This window comes from Phalacrocorax carbo, chromosome 2 (genome assembly GCF_963921805.1).
Source record: "Phalacrocorax carbo chromosome 2, bPhaCar2.1, whole genome shotgun sequence".
NCBI lineage: Eukaryota > Metazoa > Chordata > Aves > Suliformes > Phalacrocoracidae > Phalacrocorax > Phalacrocorax carbo.
The window spans coordinates 96,820,383-96,847,021 of NC_087514.1; the positions used below are offsets into that span (position 1 = coordinate 96,820,383).

Sequence of the window (26,639 nt, forward strand, 5' to 3'; positions counted from 1 at the left end):
CACTTGTGGGCTTTACTGAATTGATTTGCCAAATTCTAATAACTTTTGAATACTGTGGACATCCGAGCTCACATATCACAACACTCCCTCTCATTGGTCTCATCAGCTGGGGGAAGGTTATCTGGAATTAATTGGACTTGCTCTAGAAGCTGTGGATCTGTCACTCATCTGTCTGTGAAATAGGCACCAAAGAAGCAGTAACATCTGATATGAGAAGGCAAAGGCAGAGCGGTGACCTTTTTGTATGATTAAGGGTTAAAAACCCCTCATCTGTTTCCTAAACAAATTGGCAATAGAGAAAGGGCTGAGCAGAAACTTGTCTTGGAGCTTGTTTTGGCAACTGACCAGTGTCAAAAGTCCCTTTATATTTCTAATACAAAGAGGAAAAAACAGGAGGGCATCAGATTCAGAACCACAAACTCAAGTTCCATAATGGCAGGGGAGTAAATGATCTGATCCTAGATAAGGGAAAAAATTTTGGTTTGCCATCGAAATCAGCTGTGCTTCATAAAATGGACATACTGGCAGCTACCACCTTCTTTTAACAAGATAAGGATGGAAATCTCTTGCTCTCTCTTGGTTCAATTAAACTAGCTGCATGATACAGGCAGCGGTGGTCTCCTCAAAATCTGAAAGTACCTGTGGTCTATATACAGCTCCATTCTCCTGAGCCCTCTGTGTTACAGGAGCCATACTAAAATTAATGAGTGCTTCTCTACAACTAATCGTTGACTGGAAAGATTCAGTTCAGCTTTAGTATCCTCAAGCCTTACTAATAATACTGGGATGTTTGGAAGTCAAAGCCAGGGTCAGGCTCCCACTGTGTTAATATTCTGTTCAGGCAAAACAAAACAAAAAAAATTGTTCTCAGGAAGCTTAAATTTCTCTTAACCTTGGACTCTTGAGTGTAGTGGAAAGCATCTTCTGTAAAATCACTGAAAAAAATTAAGTTTTTCAGTCTTCTCTTCAATAAAGTGCTACCCCAGTCATCAGCAGGTCAAAGCAAAAGGGAGCCTGACCCTAATGACTGCTGCCTGGGGATTCCAGCCAGAATGTGCTGTAGGAAAAGGCTCAGCAGACTTCATTGGTGCCTTGTGTCAGAAACTCTGTCTAAAGAACTAAAACTGAAATGGATACTCTCTAGAGTAAATATGAATTACAGTGCCTGTGGTCCCAACTTTATATGTTGGTTGAGACAAAAGTAAAGCTTTCAAGCTCTCTCTAGGTAAAGTGAACCTGGGATTTGAAACTTCTATCTGAATTTTCCTTTAATGCCAGCTCCAAGTCCATTAGCTAACCTCAGAAAGGTGTTATTTATATTCTCTGCACACCTTAGATTTTTCTCTTTTGTATCCAGGATGCATGTCCTGGTAAAACCTGACTGAGAGCAAAAGAGGCTGCCCTGAAAGCTGTCAGCTGGTCTACTTGGAGAACCTAAATTGAAAAAAAAAAACCCACAACCCCCCAAAAAACCCTCTGCAAACTATTTTTCTTCTCAGATGCTGAAAGGACTACAGGCCAGATTCAGATCCATAAATGAGGTCTACTGTAGAATAGTCAAAGGTGTCTCCTCTCTCCTTAACTGACTGCAACTGATGGTTAACATGCCTGCAGTTGAATAAAGATGCATGAAAATACTTTGAAAAATATGATCTGTTTTGGTTGGCCTTCCCTGCAGCAAAGGGAACTGATAGAATTCTGTAATTTGTGGCCTGGAGGATGAAAAGGCTGTTTGTTGATGAGGCTGAGTGGCAGGAGGAAGAGGCAAGAGTTAGAGTGGTGGAAAAGTCTACTCTTTCTGTTAGAGTAAACACATCCAGTGACGTGGGTAACAAGAGTGTGTGAGGTGCCCACAGCCATGGAAGCAAACATGGGAATAATAAATGACATGCTATGAGATTAAATACAATGGACTCTTTAAGGGCTGAGTGTTACGGTGCCAAGCTCCTAGTGCAGGGCTGCTGACTTGACTCCTCAGCCAACTTTGCAATGAATGAACACTCGAGGAAAAGGTTCAACCAACCATAAGCTTGAATAATTTCAGTTGCTTCCCTCAGAGGTGTAATATGAGGATGTTCCAGAGCACGCAGACTTGTGGATACTGATCCCTGTTCTGTGCTTGGCTGGTGGGGCATGTTGTTTTGTTCTGCATTGTCGTGTTTTTAAATACTGCTTCCTATGTGTAGAGTTTATGTGAAAATAGAACCAGGGAAATCACCTCTGCCCTTAAACCGAAAAAGGGTGGGACCCCTTTTTTTTCTATTTTCTATTATTGGACAAATTGTTTCTTAAAATGCAAAATGGCTTCTCTCCTATGTTCAGCTAGCTTAGGGGAAGGAAGGAAGAGAGGAACAAAGGAAGGAAAGGTGAGGGGAGACACCCCAAAGAGCGTCTATGCACAAACCAGTAGCTTCACTTTGGTTGGATTTCTTTTAACTACCCATCACATAATATTTTTAATAAAGATTCCCCCTCTCTCCTTTTGGTTTTCATTACCCCTTGTTTCTGCTTCAGGTTTCTTCAAAAGGAATCGCTGCCATTCCAAAGTAAGCTTAAGCATTTACATACCCTTGTGGTTGTAATAGGCCTAATAGTAATGATTTGCCTGTGAGACTGAAGAATTGATCTGAATAATCTAGTAAAAAGTTGAGTTTTATTTTGAGGGAAATAGTTTGGCTAAAAGCAGTACCAGTAGAAGAGAGGGAAGTTGGGCTTTCTGACAGAAGGGGTCCAGTACTAGAAGTCACTGGGCAGTTTAACATTGGTGCTTTTTAGCATCCATCTCCTTTTCTGTTCCTCACTGTCACTGCCCTGAAATAAGTAATTTGTTGTGCTGTGTTTGCAAGGAAATTGCAGAAAGGCACAGTAGGTAACAGGTCTATCTATAATAAGCAGCTTTTCATGCAGGCTACTTAACACAAGTAGACAGAGCTCAATGAATAAGACAGAGTCTTGAAAAATGACTGTTGCTGTTCTCAAGCCTGGAAGAAGGCAGTGCAAACAGCAAAGGCAGTATCTAGTATATGCAAAGCTGCAGCAGCACATTCTTAGACACGTTGCTTGTGGGCACTGGCATGGAGAATGGACTGCAAAATGCTGCCTTGCTGCTTGGCCATAAGAACCCCCACATGTGTGGAGACCTGTAACAGCTAATTGCCAGCAACAAGCTGTGTGCAGGAATTTACTTTTTCTTGTAAGTCGATAGCAACATAGAGGAGGCAGGAAGTGCTACCACAACTTGTTATGAAAGAGATCGCTGCATTACCAGGGTGTTGCAGTCACCACAACTTCAGCAAGAGGACTAGAGGACTCTGAAAGGCCCTTAGCATCTAGTTCAGCCTCCAGGTATGCCTGCTAGCTCCAGGAACTGTGAGCTTCCTTGGCTCACAGCTAATGACAGAAGAGGGAGCCTGGTTTCAAATGCTCAGCATAGTAATGTTTCAGTTGACTCTTGTAGGCAAAGCCCAGAATTCCACTTTTTAGGCACTCTCATGCTTTCTTCCACCAAAAATAAGTTTTGTTTTAGTACAGATACTGTTCTGATAAAGTGTTGCTAGCCCAAATAATTACAAGTGCTGCTGGATGGAAATTAAGGCAGTTTTCCATGCAGATATTTGGAAGGCTGATTTTACAGCTAATGAGAGAGTGAGCTATGAGGTTAACAGCCTGAGCAGAGCCTTAAGGAGGACATATCTTCATCCACCCTAAGTATCCTTGTGGTCTAGTTCCATGCATCCCTGGAACAGAGGCTGTCAGTCATGCTAAAGCATGCCAAGTTGCCTGGAGGCTGTGATGTGGAAAACCTTGAGTCTGTAGGGGAGAAAGGCAAGTGTCTTATTTCAGTGTTCTACCAAGCTGTCCCAGACCCTCTGTCTGGCCAGAGAGGCCTGAATTTCAAAGTTTACTCTGGATGGGACTTTTTTTTTTTCTTTTTAGTGTGGCCAGTTACACAGAAAGTAAGGATGAAAAATAGGACTGTCCCCCCCATTGGTTCACACTCAGGTAAGCCAAAGTAGGCATTATGCCTTTCACACTCTGGATATATTCACCATCATTTTGTGCAGGCAGAATGTTCTACCCAGCAGGGGTGGCAGGCAGGTAGTGAGCAGAACAAGGGCCCAGGCACTTTGTGCTCCTGCTCAAGACACTGATGCAGTCCATCAGGCACCCAAGGCTGGGATTTAAATGTAACGTAAACATGTGAGAGATCGAGTGCTCTCCGGTCTGAGAACACTTTAGTTTCAGTGTAGCTGTTCTATTTTAAGCAAAGATGAGATATTTGTGTATCCAGTTTTTTGCAGTCATTTGGCAAAGTACTTTGCAAAACTGAGGCACAGCGGTGAACCAGCAACTTGGGAAGGAATTCAGAGGGTAGAAAAGGTAAAGGAAAAATGTGAAAATGAAGGTTAGTGCAAGAGATCCTAACTGAAGCTTGGGCCTGTGTGAAAAAAATACTTCATTGCTCTGCACTGAGTGCATCTGCTTATTGCTATGCCTGACATTTCAAACCGGACAAGTGAGTTGAAAAGAACATTTTCTGCCTCTGTATCTATTAAGAGCAATAAAATGATAATGCTACATTAGCTAGAAGGATAATAAGCCAGGCTTTGTTTGTTTGGACTATATTCTTTTGTCTCTTGATTGAGCTTTGATTTTTGGCTTGGACAGTTTTATTTTATTTTAATTAGAGGGGATGTGAGTTGTGGGGGTGCTGCTCTGCTTTCCTGGGCATTACAAAGGTAACCATAGAAATATAATTTTAGATCAGATGTTAAAGAGTTGATTTACCCCTTCTGTTTCTGATGCAGTGAAAGATGGATGTTGTTGTGTCACAAACACCATTCGAATTGCACAAAACCTCTGTGGTGCTCAGTGAGCGTGTAGGGGGAGTTTAACAGAAGTGGCAACTCCCTTTTACTACACAGCAACCTTCTGTTTGAAGTCTGTGCAGTGAGATGCAACAGGTCATAGCTACGCTAAGCAAGGACATATCTGAGGTAGTACTCTTTCGCTCGGCCCTGGGGAACAACCCTGAGATAATGCGCACCGCTCCTGTGTTGTTAGACCACCCACCCTATTTTGGAGCTACCATAGAAGGCAGATACAGTTAACGACAGTAACATTTACAGTGAAGCAGAGCAGGGATCCACTGATGACATATGCTGATGTTATTCCCTTGCCCTTTAAGTTTCTGGGGTGCTGAAATACTTTTTTTTTTTTTTTTTTTCTCCTTCCAGGAAGGCATACCACATCCCCTGACTTACCTTCAAGACCTATTAATATTTTGGGAAATTCCACCACACCTATCTCACAGAGTTTTCTGTATATGTTTAACCCTTATAACCAGTTTCCTTTCCCCTCACCCAAGGAAGGGTGTGATCTAGTTCCATGACTTCAAAAGAAGGCGTTTTCAAATCTGCCTGGGGGTTTTGTGCCTTCTGCGACATCAACTGGGGGGGGAGGGGGCGGGGCAGGGCAAGGAGGAAAAAAAAAAAGGGCAAACAATAGCCTTAGAGTAAATATGATCTCACTGTGATTAAACCACAGTACATCAAAATCAAAAAGCAGATGGAAAACCTAACCTCTTTCCCTCAGGCAAGCAATTAAAAACTTAATGAAAGGAGATCGGATGTTGAATGCTTAAGAATTGAAGGAGCAGAGCAGAAGGAAAAAAAAAAGGATGGAAAGAAAGAAAGAATCCTGAAACGTGTTTTGAGTTCTCAGTTTTCCATTTTCTGGCATTTGTGAGCAGTCTTCTCCCAGACAGTTTCCTTAAAAAAAAAAAACAACCTCCTCAAATTTAACCCTTGCCTGTGCAGCTCTGGGGAAGCAATCACAACTCTATTGTCAAGACATCAGAGCTGTGTAGACATAGGACCTCAGCATTCTCACCAACTTATTTCTGCCTGATGTCTTCAGCTTTGGAAAGTATGATTTATTTTTTTTTTAAAACTTTTTTAAATCTAGAACTTAGCTGAACTGGGATATGCTGCTCTTCCCGAGTCCTTCCAAAAATTCTCCATAGAAGGGAAAGCCACTCTTCTCTGTCATTTTAGTGTCACCATCTGGGATACTACACAGCAGCCACAACTTGGGGCGTCCTGAGACTCCAGCTTACTGAAGAAAAACAAGCTTGGGAACTCATGTTTCCAGGCTCCTGCCAGCCCTCAGCAGGGTGGTTGTGGGGATAGGCAGCAAGGTGCCCATGAATCAGACACACTTCCAGGGGAGCAAATGAGGGTTGCCAGGTTCGGTCAGAAGCTTCTCTCAACCACAGGGCACTGGCCAAAAGTCAACAAGCCTCCCAGAACAGCTTGATTTTGGCAAGCTGACATTTTCTAGGGAAGTATACCCCTGGAGAAGGGAAAGGAAGGGCACGTGGGTGCGTTTTAACCAGCTATAGTTACTATGCTTTAGTCTTAGATTGAAACACAACTTTAACTGTATTCTTGATCATGTGAGAGATTGGTTTGTGCAGTCTCTGGGCTGTGAACAAGATAAATCAGTACAAGCAGGAAGAGAGGAAAAAGAAAATATATCTGCTTGTAAACTAGGACCTTCTGTAACAGTAAAAATTGTTTTATTACCCTAAACATTTTAGCTGGATGTAAAGTCCATAGGACCAGGGCATTTATGACCCCACCTACTGCAAGCTGTATGCTAAACAGAGTGCACACTTCCAGGTGTTTTGTACTTAAACCTTGGATCAAAAAAAATTCCTTTGAAAGGGAATCACTGAATTTTCATGGTCTGTGTTTTCCTCCCCCTGCCTTAAATAAGCAGGACATTCTGTGGGGGAATGTAGTTATAGGATTCTCCAGCATTTTCTAAGATTTGTTGTCACCAAATGATTCACAGTATTGCTCCTGCTAAAGATTTCAACCTTGCTGTGAATGAGGCCTGCTTAAGAAAGGGCTTCTGACGCGCTGATTGCATTCCTGCAGAGTAAATCCATTCTTATTACTCTTCCTTTTCCGGGCAGGCTAATCCACTGACTGTGAATGAAGTGTTTTTAAAACAAACACAAAAATAGAAAGTGAGAATGGGCCTTATCCCTATAGAGAAAAAAATACACGATTTTTGTCATGCTATGCACTTGTGTTTCTAGGAGCGCAAACTATAGCTTTAGCAGCCCTGTTTCTTGTCAATTGCAAGCTACGTCCAAATCTGCTATGGAAAAATGAGCTCCTTAAAATTAAGACAGTTTCCACTACTGTAATGTCTAGACCAAAAAGCAAAAGAAAAAGCGCACTTGCCAAGAGCAGCCTGTGATAGAGAGGCAGCAATATTCAAGGGCTGTACTCTTAGCTGCTGTAAAGCGGCCCAGCCTCTCTGACACCAAGAGTTGCAGCCATTTACAGGCAGCAAGGAGTACCTTGCTCCTGTAATTGCAGCTTTACTCAGCAGTACAAATACTGCCAAACACATGCTATAAATTTTCTTTTGTAGGACAGTCCCAGAGGACTGTCTGATCAATCCTACTGAAGACCTAGCATAAAGCATCTTTCAGCAGTCAGAGTAATGTTGTAACAGGGAAACATCCCTTGCTTTCATGGATGCTCAGAAAGAACGCATTACATAAAGCATCATCTTGAAAAGTGACTTGAACATTTACGATTCCAAATATCACTGAATGTGGGCTCCTGCAGAGGTGTAGGGACTTAGTGTCTCAACACGTTTAGCTATTTGTCTCCATCAAGTGCAGCCAGGAATGGGAACAGTAGAAGATAAGGGTTCTCCACCATTGCTGACACCTGTGCGTGTTCCTCTTAAGTACTTACGTTGCTTTAAAAATGAAATTAAACTCTAGATCTTAGAGACAGGTGGGTTCCTAACTGCTGTTGGTATGAATGGGATTTAGTACTTCAGTGTCTGCAATAAGCTAGTCCAAAGAAAATAAGCAAACCAAAAGTAACTTTACCTACGGCCCTAAGTGACCTAAGCCCATCTATTGTATGCAAGTCATTCCCATGCCCCTAACATCTTTGATAACAGCAGTATGACAAGGAGGAAGCCCTTTTCTCCAGTCAGTTTTCGATCCTTTGTAGGCAGAGGCACAAGGCTGTTTGCTATTTCCAGATACTGAGGAAACATCCTCTTCTCCTACACTTCCATGCAAGAGCAGGACCTCATGCTTGGCCAAGTGAGTGCAAGCTCTTTGCGACAAGACTAATAGGTTTCTTGTCCCTACCATTTCTAAAGGTGGCCAAAGTAACCAGCAGATATACCTGTTCCAGCAGTGGTGCATAGAGGTGTGTGTCACTCAGGAGAATTGCCTCATTCAAACTTTTATTTGGATCACTAGACAAACCTGGCCCTGATGCAATTATTCTGGTATTTGTAATGGAGCATGGGCAGTTCAATATATAAACCTCTCCTAAGCCACCACACGTAGGAGTTCAATGTTCAGTGATATCAGTGCAAGCATGATGTTTTCTAACCCTGCTTATTACTGTACTGGAGATCATAAGATTCCAAAGGTGAGTTGGTACGTTGTATTATGAATTGTGCCCCAGCATTTAGCAAGTTCACAATAACATTTCATGAGACTTCTCCAAAGGCTAGCCTATATTCCGCAAAATGGTGGTTACCAGCTTAGAAGGGTACAAAACTCTCCTGAAATGTATTTTAGTTTTTCCTTTGCAGAAGAGGTTTCCATAAAGTCTTACTGTTAGGCAGCTCTCCTGCTCTCTGATCTAGTAGCCCCACCCCAATCAGGTCTTTTGATAGTATTGCACTGTTTGGAATGACTAAGGTTGGGTCAAGGTGCCTCAAGGCAAACTAGTAGTTTAATGTGACTGCAACCTCTGTCAGGATCTTAAAGGTAAATCCCCCAGATTCAGATTAGTATCCAAGGCTTCTTGTATTATCTAGGGTCAAACTGAATTATAGCTATCAAAAATATAAGGAAGACTGTTCATGTGGCAGTTCTGCTTCCTCATCATATACTAGGAACTACCAGACAGACAGACTAGACTACCAGTTTCTTGATGAAATAGACTTACAGCTCCATTAGTCATGAGCAGCTGTTAGCACAATAACACAGAATTTTAGAAATCATGCAAAAAAACCAGCATGCTGTTACCTATAATGCTTTGTGATGGCTCTTCTTCCTCTGAAATAAGTCCTGTAACATCCCTAACCCTCAGCACCTCCATCTATAAAACAGAATTAATAGCACCTTGCTGTCCTACCAAGTTTTTAGGAGGGCAAACAACTTCTGTTGTGGGAGTTTCTCAAATACCCGGAGGTACTGAGGCAGTTTCTCGATTAGGTATACAAATACATACCTGACCCAAAACTGGAGGCTTATAAGCAGTACATAAGTCTACAGGGAGGGGGGCGGGGGGGATACACAGAGGCTACAGAGGGGAAGAGCAGGAATCTGAAAATGACAGTGGCCCTCCAAGCTTTGGGAAGGAGCCAGTCCTACTGCTACATCTCAGTAGTGCTGCTGTTGATTTAGGCCTGACCCTGCTAGCCTTCTGCCACCTCCCTCCACACATGCCCAGAGCAGAGAAATATCACGAAAATTCCATCGCAAATTCATGATGGTGAGAGAGACGGCACAAACTTGGACAGTTTTTCCCTTTGTCAGTTTGTTCCTCTAGCATTACCTTCTACAAGGTTTTACAGTTCCTATTTACTTCTAAGTTTGATTGTTACCCTGTGACAGCTGAGCTACAAAAAAAAAAAAAAACCACACAAAAAAAAAACCCCAAAGAGGGGTGTAAGGAATAAATGAAAGAGAGGATTTGGTTAGTAAAGTACAGGCAGTTCTTTTCCCTTGACATGGCCTGACACATAAAGCCTGTCATTGCCAGGGTTACAAGCAGCTTTTCACAAGCATTTCTGGTTGGGAATATAGTATTTCTTCCTAGTGGCACTATTCTGTTTGTTTTGGCATGCAGGCATTGTAATTGAGTCTTTATATTACAGGAATTTGCCTTAGCACAAATGGCATGCATTTCAAACCCTATTTACTTAGGTTTCTTCCTTCCCCAACAAATTGTCTAAAAATAGATAATCAAGACCTCATACTTAACATCTACGTCACTCCTCTTGGCTTAAATGAGGTAAGGAATGTAGTTTTCTTTTTCCCTCCTCTTCCACTAACCGTTTGGATCTTTTAGTAAAGAGGTAAGTCCCCCTTTCTCCTTCCCCCTCTTTTTTTGTCTTGCTTGTGAACAGCCAACAAGCTACAAAAGCCTTGTTATGATAATACCTTCTCCCTTTTGCTTCTGTCACACTTCTTTGCCTAGGATAAAGGCGTTGGAGCTGCTGGCCAGATATATCCTCTCCCATCCATGTTTCTTCTCCAGTCATGGTAACCCACTGGTATTTCTGTTCCTACATAGTACATTTTAGCTGTAACTGCTTCATCCTTGGAATCACAGTTTGGGTTTGGTTTCAGAAAGGGTTGAGCCTATCTTCTGGATTACAGAATACTGGAATGGCATCCTGTGCAAACTTGATGGGATGCAGTTTTGCAGTACAGGGAGATTTAGTGCAGAAGGATGCTGTTATCGTCACAGGAAGAACTGGGGTATTGCCATAAAACAACTGCACCCTACAGGAATTAATTTCTGAAAGTAGCTTTTAGACAAGTAGGACTAAGAAATGCTCACAACCAGCACACAAGTGTTTGTTATGCTTAACATTTCCTATCACTCAGAACAACTTTTGTGTTCTCCAATATTTAATTAGTATGTGAATGGTAGAAAACGACCTAATGTGGAGTCAAATTTGTCTTTGCTTTAAACAGTCACATCCTCACTGAACTGCACACAGTGCGCAAAAGATAGACCTGTAGAGATATATATATGGTAAAATTTTGAACTTGCTGAAATCAACGGGAATTTTCCCACTGACCTTCAGAGGGCTTGGACTTGAGTATTACATTGGAAGACTGTTTAAAGAGTGGAATGGGCAATAAAAGAAAGTTAGGTGGAGGAAGAGATGGAACAAGTCTTCAAATCCTTTACGAGCAAAAAGGACAGAATGAGCAGCAGAAAGGACTTCTAGACCAGAAATTACCTTGGGTTTAGTCACACTGAAAGTAAAGCCAGGATTGATGGAGAGATGTAATCAGGGTCTCACATGAGCCAGTTCCTGTTCTGTCCAACTGTTAATACTCTTATTAAACTTTAACAAGCATCTAAATGATTTCATTAAATGAGGCCTTGCCTTATGGACTATCACAAAGTAAAGAATGACAGGTCCCCAAAAAAGACCAGGAGAAATTAAACAGACCCAATTCTGCACCTGGAAGATAAGCGACATCTGAAGTGATGGTATGACCCCAGGCAGGCCATGAGCATGTTTATGTTCCTTTATTCTCTGTATATGATAAAAACTACATTCTTTTATTTTCTATAGGAAAACAAAAGTAAAGAAAATACAAGAAGAAAGGAATTAAGAGACTGAACGAGCAGTTATTTATTTTATGTGTTACTCCAGGAATAAGAATTAGATCTAAGTATGTTTGTCCTAGCTAAACAGTGTTAAGTAACTACCTCCCATTTCCCAGGGAAAGTAAACACCCTAATCTAACGAGAAGGCTTTTGAGGCCAAAATTCTCAGGTTCTTTTTTTTTTAATGGCTAGTTCCTTCTTTGTCTAGCTTTCTCTGTCTAGAATTACGTAATCACAAACCCAAACCAAAATGCTCATTCCAACCACACAGGGCAAAGGAACATTACAGAGCAGTGAAGCCTTCCCCCTTCTAAGCCACCTTATCGTAGATCCCTATTCTTGCAGTGCCACTGGGTTACATATGAAGCATGATCCCCTTGCAGCAGAGGAAGGATAGATGGTGACACAAGAAGTCAGGAAACTGTATAACCATGCAGGACCATTACTGTGCCATTGGGATACGAGCCTTACTTAGCCACGGGCAGCTGCAATGCAGTTGATGAGCTCCGGACTAACAGTGACACTGCTCTTCTACCCCCAAGAGCCTAACATTTTGTAGTAAGAGTTACAGCTTTTATAAGCAGGTATAAAGTCTACCCGAGCTGATCTGAGGGGGAGTAGAAAGGGACAGGAGATTAATTAGATCTCAGACTTCAAATCAGTCAGTTGATTAAGACAGAAAAAAAAACCCCCATAAGTTCCAGATCAAAATTTTCAAAGTCACAGTGTATCTTTGTCTGTATCTTACACAATTTATTTTTCTTGGTTATTCTTAACCACCATGAGATGGAGAAACTGGCAGCAGCTATGAAAACTTAACCAAACTTTGGGAAAATTCAGAATTATCAGAGATCCTAAAAGCTTGGACTGAACTAGGATATATATGGAAAAAGCATGAAAATCAGTGTATATTTGCCTAGGTGCCACTCACACATCTCACTCTACCCACGTTCAAAAGCCTTATACAATGTTATAGCATCAGGACTCTTCTACACTACACTGTCTAAATTCAGTAAGAAGACAGACTTCACTTCCAAAGCAAGTTAGTCTCCAAGTAAGTATATAACGCATGACATTTGGAAATCACCTTTTTTTTTTGATGTTCAAGTTATTTTTGGCAGAGGAAGGCAAGTTTTTCTTTCCTCTTTTTTTTTTTTTGTTCCAATCACACACGATTAGGGTATGTGTGTACAGTAATCTAATGCCCTGTGGGCAATTCAGTACCTTGCCCAGACATTTTTAATTAAAGTAATATTAGGATGAAAGCCTCCACATTTGTGTCTTTTGAAAGAAAAAAAAAGCCAGCCCTCTGGTAAAAGGTTAAGCTAAAATCACTTATTTAACACAGGAAAGGGGGACAGACTACCTTTTTTTTTAATATACGGTTGTATTTTTTTTTTTTCTTTCCCCTTGCTTGTGACCCATCAGGCAGCCCTGAAAAACCTGCACCGTGCTAACAAGGCATTCACAAAGGGCTGGAAAACGGGTGCGTTACTCCTCGGGGAGAACAGCCATACCTGTCCCAAACCCACGCTGGGCATCCCCGCGCGAAAACCCGCCCCTCCCGAGGCACCGGCCTCGCACCGTTACCCGGCGCCAGGCGGGAGAGGGGCCGCGCCACCGGCCGGGCACCCGCACCGCACCAACACCCCTTCTCCCCCCTCACCACGGCGAGCGCCCCCGGAGCACCCGGCGGCTCTCCCCCGGCTCCACGTCGCCTCGTACCCCACGCCGGGCACCTCCCGTGGGGGGTCCGCGCCTGCAGACCCGGCGCCGGAGCAGGCGGGGGGAGGTTTGGCCGGGCCAACGGCTGTACCCGCCTGCCCTGAGGGGAGGAGGGTGCTTGAGAGGACCCCCGAGCCGGCCGCCCGCCCCTCAGCCAGAGTCGCCCAGCTGCGCTGACGGGCCCGCCAGACTCTGAACGCTCGCCCCAGCCCCAGGACGGCGGCCGCCCCGGTGCCAGTCCCGGTCCCGGCTCTCACCTTGTGCTTCATGGCTGCGGAGCGCTGAGGGGGGCCGCACGCAGCTACGCCGCCTCCCGCCGCATCGCCGCTGCTTCTCCGCGCCCCGCCGCCAGGCTACACACCTCATTTGCATAGCGCTCCTCCCATTGGCCACTGCTCGGGGAGAAGGTGGGCTCTACCCGGCCCCGCCCCCGGTCGCAGCTGGCGGGGCCGTTAGCGCGGGGGCGCCGAGGGGAGCCGAGCGGAGCCGAGAGTTGCCGAGTCGAGCCGCCGCCCGGGGGTGAGCGGCACCCCGGTCCCGTGTGGAGGCAGGGGAATCCGCCCCCTCAGAGCGAGGGCGGCCGGCCAGCCTTCCTCTGACCCAGCGGCTTCGCCCGTGCCGATTCACAGCCGCTCGCTTCGAGTTCTCGGACACTCGGAACAAAAGGCTTTCTGTCTGCCACCACCCCCCACCCCCCCGCCCCGGGGCTGCCGCCTCCTCTGCTGCGGGGGGAGGTTCTGGCCTTGTCAAGGTTCAAAGCGCCCGGGCTGTCGGTGAAGGCAGCCCTGGGAAGAGTGGCTCCGAAGCGGCGAAAGTGGCGCGGCACCAAGAAAGCCCCTCGAAGCCTGGCCTGGGCCTGCAGGGCCGGCGCTGGGCAGGACGGCGCCGGGGGCCCTGCTGCTGCTGGACCCCTTCTGTAACCGCCCTTTGGAGGGGTTGAACACTCTCTTCTGCTTCATTCCGCCTTTCCGATCAGTTTCTGTTGCGGTTTGTCCCCAAAAGACGGGTCTTTCAGCTGCTACCTCTCGAATCAAAACATTAAGTGTTCGCTGGGCCCGCGAAAGCCTGCTGTTCAAACACTCGACACCAGAGACCAAGATGGCTTTAATGATCGAGGGACGTCCGTTACAGAGGGTGGCTGTGGCGAACAAGGATTATTTGGAAGAGAGTAATAATTAACTCTGGTATCTTGGGGGCAGGAACGAGCAGGGAAAATAAACTTGTGGTGATCCTCCATGCTTTTTAAGTCAGACGCCTTAATCAGGCATGATTAATATGGTGCACATAATAGGAATCTTTGTGTATGGGACGTACTCCAGCCTGTTCAGATGAAGTAGAAATAAATTCTCTCCTTTTTGCCCAAGTTGGATCTTAACCAACATTTCTAGGTCACAGATGGACTCAAGACTATTTCTAGAGGCCTAAAGAAAAAGAGCAAAGAATAATCTTGTACTACCAGATTACAAACATAACTTGATTCCATAGTACAGTGATACCCTTAAATTCTCATGTGACTAATCCTCTAGAGAGGGATTGTATTGCTAAAATGGCTTCATGGCTTCTAAATAATGTCATACTTTTAGCTGCAAACTCCTCTGTTCTCTAGTTCCAGCATAAAATATGCAGCTGTACTGTACAAATTTACTAAATGAATGCAAACACTTTTTTTTTCTGTACTGTCTTCTTGACTGTACATGCCCTAATAGTTCATCGGTATGAGTCTCTGTCAGTACAAAGGATGTCTCGGTTATTAGTGAGAAAAGTGAGCTGCTGCTTTTTGCAGTGCAGAGCATGCCACTGTGCCTGGGCTTCCTATGCAGTGCTATGGCTTCACTGGCTATAACCCCTCATAGGGTTTTTTTCTCTGGGTTTTTCTTTATGTTTCTGTTGTTGCTGTTGATTCTTCTGCTTTTCCAAGAAGACACTTGAAAAAGATAAGGTTTTTATATGTGCTGAGTTTGGGACAGTGTTGTTTTAAGTGTAGCATCAGAATAAATTTGGGTAGCTTCGAGAGAATACAGCTCATTTGTATGCTGTGTCCTTATACACTTTATTTAAGAAAATAATTCTTCCAGTGATTATGCATAACCTGCTTACTACTGGGAGACTGCAAATCTCTTTGGAGTGTTTCTCAGCTGTAGAGTTTGACCTTTTAAATTTTTTTTGCATGTTTTTGCCCATCAAGGATAAAAATTCCTCTCAGGAAGAGAAAATTTCTCCTAATTACAGAGGACACAATGGCTAAGGCGTTAGTATGGTATTGGTCCAGCATCCAAATCCCTTTCCCTGAATAAGGTCTGTATAATCTCTTTATGTGGCACCATTGTAATGAAGATAAATGCATTAAAGACTATAAACTCACATTAATAAGAACTGGGTAAGTCAGAGACAAAAATAAGAAAAATAGAATCATATTTCTGACTTCACCTATATTTAAATGCAGAGTGCATCTGGCTTCCAGTCATCCTGCCGATAGCGATACTTTTCATGTAATTGGTGAATTGCCTTTTTGAGAATGCTTTACAATCACATTACGAAACCTATAGCACATTTGAAAAGCTGTGCCTCCTGCTTTTGTTTTGGTTTGTATTGCTTTTAATGCATGTAAAATATCCCTGACTGATCTTAATGTCAGGTAACAGATGTGTTAATGTAAAATTCTATTTGGGTTGTTCCCTTGTATATATCGTTTTGCCTTTATCGCTCTCCATATCTCATATTAAAAAGTTTTAATTAGATGCCACTGGAATGGCACTTTGGGCACAAAAACACAAAGTCTATGAGTGTTGATAGCTATACTTTACAATTCTGAAGAAGCAGGTACAAGAATTGGTATTTTACAGGGAGAAAAAGAGACTGCTGTCGCACGCCAGCTCCTCAGTGAAGTTCCACTGCCCGTTTTATTCACGCACCCTCCCTCCCTACTCCGTTTACTGTCTTAGGTTTTCTTTGCACTTTGAGGGGGTTTTAAATTTCCCCAGGGGTGAAACACTCCCGCTTAGTGCAACACTTCTAGCAGAGCTGGCAGCATGGCAGAGCTCCCTGATCTATCATGAATATCAGGAATTAGATATACCTTGAAAGAGAGATTTGTATATATGATCCCCTAACCTTGACACATTACTATAAGGAGTCAGGACTGTGGCAAGCGCACGTTTGTGGTTAGTGCAAGCACGCTGCTTTTCTTGACGACGTTGTCGGCTGCTATGCCTTTACTATGTAATATTGTATTTCAGGCGTAGTTTAGGAAAGTTTTGAGTTGGTTGCCTTGGATAATCAGCTCAATTATACAATGGAACATGCTGATGAGGAAGCCAAGACCTGGCGTTACTGATGTCTGTGCTTGTAGAGGCAACTTGAGCTATATTGCCAGGATTTATAACTACAGGGCCCTATTGAAGTTCTCAGGAGGGTGATTCATGTAATGTGTCTTTTTGCTTCACAGCACAGCAATGGCTTGATTCACTGCCTAATATTTTATGCCGCTGCAATTCTAGCAGAGTAGCAAATGGGTTCTGTGACTTAGTCTTGTGCCTGCATCAATGGCTTTTGTTTATTTCTTTGCTTTTGCTGAGGGCAATTAATATTACTCTTTGCTCATTTGGGTGACCTACTGCTTGCCTCCTACTCCCATACACCATTCTGGTGAGCTTATCGCTTGCTTTATTTCTCACCGCACCGCTGGTCTGTGTCTTCCTTGTGCCCTCCTGATTGCCAGTTGGGGTTCTGGGGTATGTGGGGGACGGCAGCAGGGAGAATGGTGGGACAGCCACAGGGACTGTTCATCAGCCAGGCTTTGCAGCTTGCCTGCCACAACCCTCAGCACACAACATGAAAACGGAGCTGTCAGCCGGGCTGGGAAGGGAATACCCGTTGAAGCAAATCAGCCAGCTATTGCCCTGCGACAACTGATAGGAGAAGAACACGAGACAGATATCCTGCTCTGAGAGGTTACTTGAACAAAAATCCCTTGTTCCTGTTTCCCCATGACACAACCTGAGCAAAGAGAGACACAGCAGAGCGTCACCCTCACAGTTGAGAGAGTCTTTTCAGGAAGGGTCTCGTTTAGGAAACACTGAGCTATCTTTTCTTTTTCCCCCTGCACAAAGGCCTAACTATCCTTTGGATAATGTTGTGCGGCATCTGCATCAATTCTTGCTGTGATATTTGGCTAGGGGATTGGGATTAAAGTTGATTTAGTTACAGTGCCACTGTACTTTACGAGCAAAGGAGTCGTCGTAATTAGCCTTCGTCCCGCCGCCTCTATAACGCTACCCAGACCGGTTCAGCGGGTACGCGGTGGATGGAATTTCTTCAGTATAAAATGGTTTTATACATACTCAGAATGGTGGAATTTGCTTGCATGGACAAATCTGTTAAAAAAGATGAAACGCTGCTGTTTCCTGAAAAGGACGTTAACAAAAATTCACCACTGATGTGGGCAGGCTTCTGTGTCTGTCTGCACAGAAAGGCCCCCTCTCCCACCTCACTGGGAGATAATGAGAAAAAGATTTCATTCTCACCCAAAGAAGGGAATATTTTGCATTTCAGCAAACCAAAACAAAGTCTGCTCTGTTTTTCTTTGACCAGTGATGGAAATCTTTTCAAGCAAGCCGTCTATTCCATTTAACAGTAAGCAAAGTCTGTCCTGGCAGACGGAGGGCTGGGTAGTGATTGCTGTAGTGGTCAGGCTTAAATAAAAGGGTCGAATTGTGAGAATAAAAATTGTTAATAGATGGAGCTTTTTAAATTTGACTGTCCTTTGCCATTCTACCTAGGATGCCTTTTAACCACAGAGCTCGTTCACTTGCCGTGCTCTAGAATTCTACATTTCCTTTAATATATATGAATCTTACTGGTATCCCACCCCCCTTCACAATAAAGCACAAAGGCTGTTCACATTCTCAAGAAGGGCACTTTATGCAGTGTTTCTTCAGGAATCGCTCATTTAACTTTGTAAGGCAACCATCAAGGCCCTGTTTAGTGACCCTCCTCCAGATAAAGGGAATAAATGCAGCTCCCTCTATCCTCTCTCTTGTGCTTCAAATGCCAGCCAGAAAGAAACATGCTGGTGTCCTCCCACCCAAAAGGTTTTGAAAATGAATCCAGCCTTTGTTAGCTTGAGAAATCATGGAAGGCAGTTGGAGTTTAGCTATTCTGGCGCTGGCTATCACTAAACCACCAGTCTGACCCAGTGAATAAAAACTGAAAAGTCTGTTCATTTTTTTTTTTTAAAAAAAAGGCAGGGAGTGGGGGGAGGAAAATAAATACCAGTACAATTTTCGCTTGTTGTGAGAAGCAGACGGTCACCTTCTCAGGGGAAAATGAACACAGGGAAGGGAAACAGTGGAATCACTATTAAAACAGCATGAGGGACCCACCTCACCCTGGAGAAAGGAGAGGAGGAAATGTTAAATAGAAATTAAATTTATCTCTGGTCCAACGGTGAGTACTAACTGCAGATGAGGATGGAAAAGAATAGCTTTTCCAGGTCTGTGGAGCAGAGCAGCTCTCCAGCCGTCCAGCTGCTGCAGAGCACGTGGGTCAGGGGGACTTCATGTTCTCAGCAGCCTTGGAAGGAGTTTGTGGAAGACAGCAGCGATCATAGCTGAGCTGCCACAGGTGCTTTGCAAAGCCAAGGCAAGTGAGAGCTCTGTGAACCTTGATAGGTGCACAGGTGGAGATAACACTGGGGCATTGGGTGAAGAGATGGCAGAAGCCGGTGCCTTCAGGGTGGGTGCAGGTGTACGACAGATTGGGTCCCTGGTGCTTGCCTGCCCACAAACTGGTGGTGCTGGGAGGGGAAGAAGAATGTAAGGTATGTGGGGAAGACTGGAGAGGGAGAAGAATGTCAGGATGGAGCACGCACTGGCCTATTCCTTCCAGAGATACTGTCAAAGGCTTATTCATTTCCCAAACAAACCAACCAGTCTAACTGTCGTGATCGCAGAATACACTCCTTTATTTTCCCCTCTGGCACTGAATATTTTTAATACATGGGTTAAAAAATACAGGCTTGCTTCCAGACGTGTGGCGTGCATGCCATTCAACCTACTGATGCCAAAAGAGGAGTTTTTTCGTTTGTTTTTCTTAAGAAAAGCTGAGAAATAGCACAACTATGGAGACTGCAAAAGGTTTCTGTTCTCTCTGGTTCACAACTGTGTGGATGAAATATGACAAATGCAATACAGGGAAGTTGCTCAAGAGGAAATGTATGTTTAGACATCGCAGCTCGTTTAAGATGAAAGCAATCCAGAATTGGAACCGGAATTGCCTCAGATGAGAAACTTAGGCACAAAGCTGAGGCATGTTAAGCTTTTCCTGCAGTCATAAGAAGTCATAGTGATGTCATCCAAAAGCTCAGATCTTTACCTGAACTTTCTACTTGAACTTTCCCCAGTTTGGGAGAAACTCTGGAGCTGAGATTTTATCCATGTGTATCATGTTACGTTATTCCACCAGGTATTAAAATGGTTAAAATAGGAGTGAATGGAGTAAGGTGGGTTTGTCTGTTTTGGGTTTTCTTGGTGGTGTTTTTTTTTGTGGAGGGCAACCAGCCCACCACATCACTATGATCCCAGTTTGGAAACACCCCAGGCTCTTTTGGATACGTGCGTCCAGCATACTAGGTTTGTGGGAACGAAGTCCTGACTCAAATAGCACATAACTGACCCACAAAGGAGTTCTTTCATGAAAGCAGGAGTGTGGACAATTAAGTAGGAAACAGTGATCTGGAGTAAAAAGGTTCACTTCCCTGTGACATCCCATTCGATGTCTAGAAGGATAAGGTTTTGTAGACTAGCATCAGTAAGTTTCTTCTCAGCAGGCGCAATCTCTCTTGCCTCCACACACATACACACAGAGTAATATGCAGTAATTCCCACCCTCAGAAGCTGTCTTGAACGCTATAACATACGGCTCTGCTCTTTCCAGCCTCTGGTGCTCTGCACCTGCCTTCTCCTCCTGCCTACCTCTCCCTCGCCTCCTGCCTTCCCAGTCCTGCGGTCGACAGGGTGGAGAGCCCCGCTTCCAAACACACGTGCCAGCGGTTTCGCGCTTTCCTCTGAATTTGTGTGGAAGGAGGTTGTGCAGAAACACGAAGCTACAAAATGGCATATAAAGAGGGGTGTGCATCGAAGTCCTTACACATCTATTAGATACATTTAAAATACTCTATCAAAATCCTTGAAACCCCATGAATCCTCTATGCAGAGCATTTCTGCATCTTGGCCCCATTTTAGGAAGTCGGGACCAAAGAAACCCTTGTCTAAATACTCTCCCCTTCCCCGTGATTTGCAAAATGCGCACTACATTAACTTGGCAAAAACTTGAAACTGACCCTAAAACAGAGTTTCTCCTGACTGTGAATTGTCTGTCAGTTTTATATATCACCCAAGGAATCGTCCTGTGACTGGGCAAGCCAGCTGTGTCCATTTTGCTTGCAAAGCCTGTTATTTTTGTTCTCTCTGGTTTTAGGAACCTTTAGTTGTATATCTCCCACACTTCTTTTAGCAAAGCTGTGGTTATAGTTTATATCCTCATGTTTACCCTCTCCCCATCTCTCACCAGCAGCTCTTTCATAGCACCAAAAGCATTTCTCCCTGGTAGGGCCAGCAGCTCAGTTGTCCACTAGCCAGCAACCAGTTCTTTCCACTGGGAGGTGGGGAAGCAAAAATGAAAATCTAATAAAATGCAATTTAGAGATTTAAAACAAAATAAAATCAACACAAGGGGAAAAGTCCTGTTTTGCCTTCATCACCAAGCTTCCCATGAATTCTCAGCCTGGAGGTATTTTGAGGCTTGAGGAATTTCAGGGAAATTTGCTTCTTTTGGAGGTGTTTAGAGGGAGGATAGGGAAATTATCATCTTTTCTGTCTTTTGCCTCAGCCAGATCTGTGGAGGTCAGCTGATGTCCATAACACCAGAGAACTGCACGTGAAGTGTCTCCCACTGTCTGACTTATTTTTCTCTTCTTTGGGTGTTGGTATTTAAGCTCTCATCTCATACTCAGTGTAAATTTGCATCTCCACAAAACTGCCAAAAATGGTTATCTTTGCTGCCATCTAAATCCGTTTATGGTCTACTCTCCCAAAATCATTCTTTAAAGGAAAATGACTGATTTCCAAACCCCTCCTCCTCTTCTGTTATTTTTAACAAGCAACCCAGTCTGATGTTGTTTAAAGAAAAGATCATTGCATTACAGCATGTTGCAGGACTCTCAGGAAACAATACTAGGAGGAACGTGGGAACTCTGTTCCATCTCTATTCCATTGCTATCGTTCGCAAACTCTGAATGCTTCCAGCAACAGGGTAGCCAAAGATAGGGTGAAAAGGACAGAGCACATTCCCATTGGCAAAGCTTCCCTCGACTTCACTGGGACCAGGATTTGGCCCACGCTGCATAGCATCGCGAGCCTTGGCTTTGACTTAATTGGCTCCTCATAGTAGACTGTCTCTGCTGAGGGAGGAAGCCCTTGCAGATAACTCGGCTCTCACGAGTATCCACCACAGTTATTTCTCTGCTTGATTCAGTCTGGATACTTACACTTGCACAGCTGATAGAAGCACCAGTCTTGGGATCACATGAAAGGAAGGCTGCACACAACAGTTTGCTGGTCTCTCCTTCAACACCTACGCTCTCTTCTCTGTCTGCCCTTTCCCTCACATCCCAATTGACTCATGGTGTTTTCTCCTGAAGTCTGATAAGGGCTTGAGTCATAAGGGTTGACATGAGTCAAGTTCACCTTCTCAGAGTTCAGCCATCTCTGGGAGCTGTAAAGATCTGTCTCCACGTGTGCTCATGGCTTTTGAGGAGGGGCTTAGCTCATTTGTTGTGCCGTAAGGTCCGAGAGAATGTACGTCTGGAAGCCATTGCTAAACATCCCTGTGAGTGTCAGGGTACTGGAGAGACTCTCCTTTAACTTTAAAGGTTTGAGATAGAGTGTGTTGGCTCTGGCTCTCAAAACAGTAAGTAGGCATTTTAAAAGGACCTTAGTCATGCTTTCAAAAGTAGGGCACTGTAGAGCGCTGTAGTGAGCGCAGCTGCCGTGGGATTGGTCCATAGTAGCTATTCTAGAAGTTGTTGCTTGCAGTGAAAGACTGTGGTATGGATGGGTGTTTGCCCAAAAAGAAGGTCATGAAGGTCATACATATGCAATTCCCTCTCCCCAGAACATAAGCAGTGGTCTGACATGACCATGTGGCGGTATACACACTGGCTCAGAAACATGAAAGTCAAAGATGTATGGGAGAGCAGGTTTCACGGTCAAAAGATTTGGACTAAACCTGGTAGAATAGGCTCCTTAGGCTGGTCTTATAATTTCATTTTCCTTATTTCTCAGGGATGGATCTTCAGGTGCAGAGATCAAAAGTGGGAAAGCGTAAGAAATGCAAGGTCCCAAATAGTGACTCCAGACCTAAGCACATGGGCGAAAGGAAAGACCATCGGACCAGGTTGTAACCACTGTGGGGAGGAATGGAGGGAGACATTTCTTTGAATTTTAGGAAAAGGGAAGGAGGGCAAGAAAAGGAAGATGGACAGAGAAATAGACTATTATTAATCAAAATAATGAGAGGGAAATAGTCAGGGGCATTAGGGATACAAAGCACCCCACACCTTATGTGGATCAGTACAGATTATTGCCTTTTCCTTCTTTTGAGAAATCTGTTCCCCTCCTTACTTTCATATTTAAAACATTCTGCACACAACATTATTTGATAAGTAACAAAAAATATAGTTCTTAAAGACCAAACCACATTCTGGTAGCAGCCAAGATAACTTTATGAAGACAGACAAACTTGTGTTAAATTAAAAAAAAAAATATATATCACAGTAGAAAGTTATGTAAGGTTCTATTTTAAAATCATCTGGTCCTAATTTACTAAATTTACTGCCTCAGAGCTAATGCCAAACTGCTACATTTGATTTATAGAAATACTTTAGCACATTTTTCCATCAGGCTATTGTAGAGTATATTTACTGCCTTTTTATTCTTGTTAAAAATGCAGACTTCTTTAAAGGAGAGGAACATTTTTGAAGAGCTTATTGATAGTTTCTCACAGGATGCCAGGAGACATGCAGATAGTAAACAATGCTGTGTGCTTAGGAACATTCCACTCGATTTTCAACTCCTTCGCCATCTTTTTTTTTTCTTGGTAATTGAACAAAGTGATCCATCTGGTAAATGGATGTTTGAAAATGTCTGGTTTGTGCCAAACCACTTTTCTTAAGTACAGACTAGGTTTTTTTCAGGCAAATATTTAAACAGCAGCCATACTGTGATGCATTGCTAACCATTAAAAAAACACACACAAAACCCAGACAGCGGGCAGGGGGGAGTCGGGGTGGAAGAGAGCTTAACAAATATTCCGTTAATAATCTGTCTAAAAATATCATGCTAAACAACACTCCCTCTTCCCTTTCTCTCCCTGACAAGGGTTTCCACATGGGAAATGACTGCTAGGGAGTAGAACCTATGCCCTGTGTTCGGCAGAGTGATTGAACGCATGCTTAACTTCACACGCGTGCTCAAGTCCTTCCTTATTCATTTGTATGTGCGTGCTACACTGAACTGGGTCTTTGATGAGTCTTTGTGTGCTTGTGCCACAGAACTGTGTTCCAGAAGAGTTATGTTTTTCAAGATTTTGAGAAGTCGTCATAGCTTTTTTTGACCCGGTGTCCATCTCCCATTGAACTTACCCATGAAATTTCCACCATCTGCAGTGAGTTATCACATTTATGTATATTGGGTGGAGCTCTGCTTCAGGCCTTTCCCTCACTTTTATTCATCTCTGTATACTGATCTTCAGAACCCAAAGTGCCAAAATACCACAAGCAGAGGGAATTTTTCTCCTATTTCCAGCTTAAGCAGAAGTAGGTGGTATTAGACACCCCCTCTTCTTCTGTGGTAAACTCAGAGTAATTCAGATCTAATCTAGCATCTAGTCATACCAATACCTCTTCTCCAAAAGTCCCCATGCAGTTACTTGAAACTTGTATTGCCTACTTTCATTTTGATACCTCTTGTTCCTCATCTAGCTCTACAGCTGCTCTCTGTTGAGTCTTAGATTCAAATTCAGAGTTTCCTGAAGTCACATAACCAACTAACCAACTTCAGGGACTTTAACTTCAGCCCTGTTTTGAGTCCCTAAACTCCCTCCTATTTTAAAGCCCAGCTCTCTGAATAATTTTGAAGTTCAAGGGATTGATATTTTTGCCTTGATGCGTTTAAAGTGTCCGGTCTCAATAGTGGTACTTCCAGATGAGCTGGGTTTGCAGAGCTGAAGATGCTGTTACTTCAGTAAAAGAATGAGAGGGTGTAATCCCGGTCCTAGCACAGCTGTCTGAAGTGTGGCTGTGGCTCCACAGTATCATCTGTTTAGTCTCAAAACAGAGAATACTTAGTCAGCTATCCCAGTCTTAAAGTGCCAAGGCAAAACAGATGCCTATTTTGTATCCATGAATGCCCTGCCACTGTGTCTGCTTGTAACATCCCGAGATTTTAGGGCATTTCAGTTTTGTGAAACAGGGTACTAGGCTGTTGTGGTTTTTGTAGTTGCTGTTATGGTTGTTGCAGAAGGACTGTCAGAAAAGGGGAATTGTGTTTGTTGCCCACCATGAGAGGCTCCTCACTGAGAAAATTTCCCTGCAGCTCATCAGGTACAAATCCACCCAGTCTTCTGAAATGCTTCTGTGATATAGATGCATGAGAGCCACTCATGAAGAAATGGACCAACATGAAAGGGAAAGAGGGTAAGAAGGTCGCAGCTGGGAAAAGAAGTGATTCAGCACTAGTTTTTGCTGGCTGGCATTTGTGTTTGCAGGTCAAAGTCAGTGTAAAGTTGTAAATGTTCTTCTCTGTTCTGCTCGGTGCAAGACAAGCAAAGCGCTAAAGTCTAAATTTAATTTGACGCAGCATGAAAATCAGACAATTGTGTGCTAGCTGGTTGAGATCCAGAGATGTCACCTCCCATTACTATCATTTGTTGAGTAGTTGCCAACATTTGTCCGTTTTTACAGCCCCATCAGTGTTATAGAAGAATATTTCTGGGACTTCTCAGCAGTCTGAGGAAGAGTGGAGCTTTGTTTTTCAGGAGCTAATCCCCTTAAACCACTTCCTCTTCCCATTGGAGTGGGGTTTTCTTAATGCCTTTCTGTGTGTTTTGTTTTGTTTTAATGACCAGCGCTCTCGGGGCTGTTTCCAGGTCTCCCTGAAAGGTCAGGTCTGCTTTTCTCTTTGCTTGCCATTCATATGGTGAGTAGCAAGTGCTCCTTCTGCCCCCTTCCCTCAGGCTTTGAGGCTGCTCTATTTGCTGACCTCAGTTCTGTTCTGTTCTTTGAGGCTGGCAGCGGTTATTTCATTATTTCACTCTTTAGGTAAATAAGAGAGTTCTTTAAAAACTTGTGACTTGTGAATTTATATCCCTTCTTGCTATTTATCAACCCTTCACCCAAATATATGGAGAAATAAAAAGTGCATCTGTATCTTTCCACCTTTTCTTTGCACAGTGATACAATGAAAGACACCTGATGCAGAGAGATTTTCCACCTGCAGCTCTGGACAGCTTTCAGCTCTGCTTTAATGTTTGTCATGTCATTTTCTCTTACAGGGTTTGTCTGCATTTCAGAAAACAAAAACAAACACACGTGACATTTATATAGTCATGGTTCTAGACTTCGGATGTATTTTACGTAAGCAGGTGTCCCCAGATAATCTAAAATATATTGGGTGTGCCATTTTTATAGACATATACGATATAGTCACTTAATTAAACTAGCCATACATCCTAAAGACTGCATCTGTCTTTGATTTGTACAAGATCTTGGTGGTGTTGAGAATCCGCAAGCTATACTGAAGTTTCTCACTTTTATGAGCGATTACTGTCTCTTGGTACCAGTCCAGCTGATAAAGCTTATATTGAAGTAGATGACAGTTGCATTTGTAGGTGTAGGGTAATAATTCTGACTTACTACATACAGATGAAGTCACATAGATGAATTCTAAACGCTCACCATGAATGATGTAGTTGAATATAGAAAATTCTGTTGGGATACGAGGAGATTTAGCTTAAGAGTGAGTCCAGCCTTCAAAGCAGCAACTACTTTCTCTCTAATCAAGGACCTGTCTTTTCATATCAGCATTAAGTTCCAAAGTTCAGAGCCAGATGGCTCATATGAGCTGGATGAATTTTGCATCCTTCTCTCTCCATTACTTATTTACAAACAATTTGTGATATTTCTGAGGTTGGCCAATTTCTTTTCAAAATAATTTGGGTTTTGTTATTGTTTTTGCTCGTATCATGGCTCCATTTTATTAGAAAAATCATCTCTTGAATTTTTGTTCCTGCTAGTCATGACTCTATGATGCATTCCTTCAAGGTTTCAAAAATTAATTGATTGCAGAGAGTGACACTTATGGACCAGAGGAGGCTAGAAAACAACTGCTGAGATGCTAATATGAACCCATCTCTAGACCATGACCATGACTAATATGAGAAAAG

At 43.4% G+C, this 26,639-nt stretch overlaps 1 protein-coding gene across 1 annotated transcript in view; it reads right to left on the reverse strand.

The window, feature by feature from the left end:
• Positions 1-14,166, reverse strand: part of NEDD9 (neural precursor cell expressed, developmentally down-regulated 9) — a 40,087-nt gene extending 25,921 nt beyond the window's left edge. The window contains exon 1 of the mRNA XM_064443590.1: positions 13,397-14,166. Within this exon, the coding sequence (XP_064299660.1) occupies positions 13,397-13,408 (12 nt within the window). The 5' untranslated portion in view covers positions 13,409-14,166. The remainder of the gene's footprint in view (positions 1-13,396) is intronic.
• Between the last annotated feature and the right edge of the window lie 12,473 nt (positions 14,167-26,639).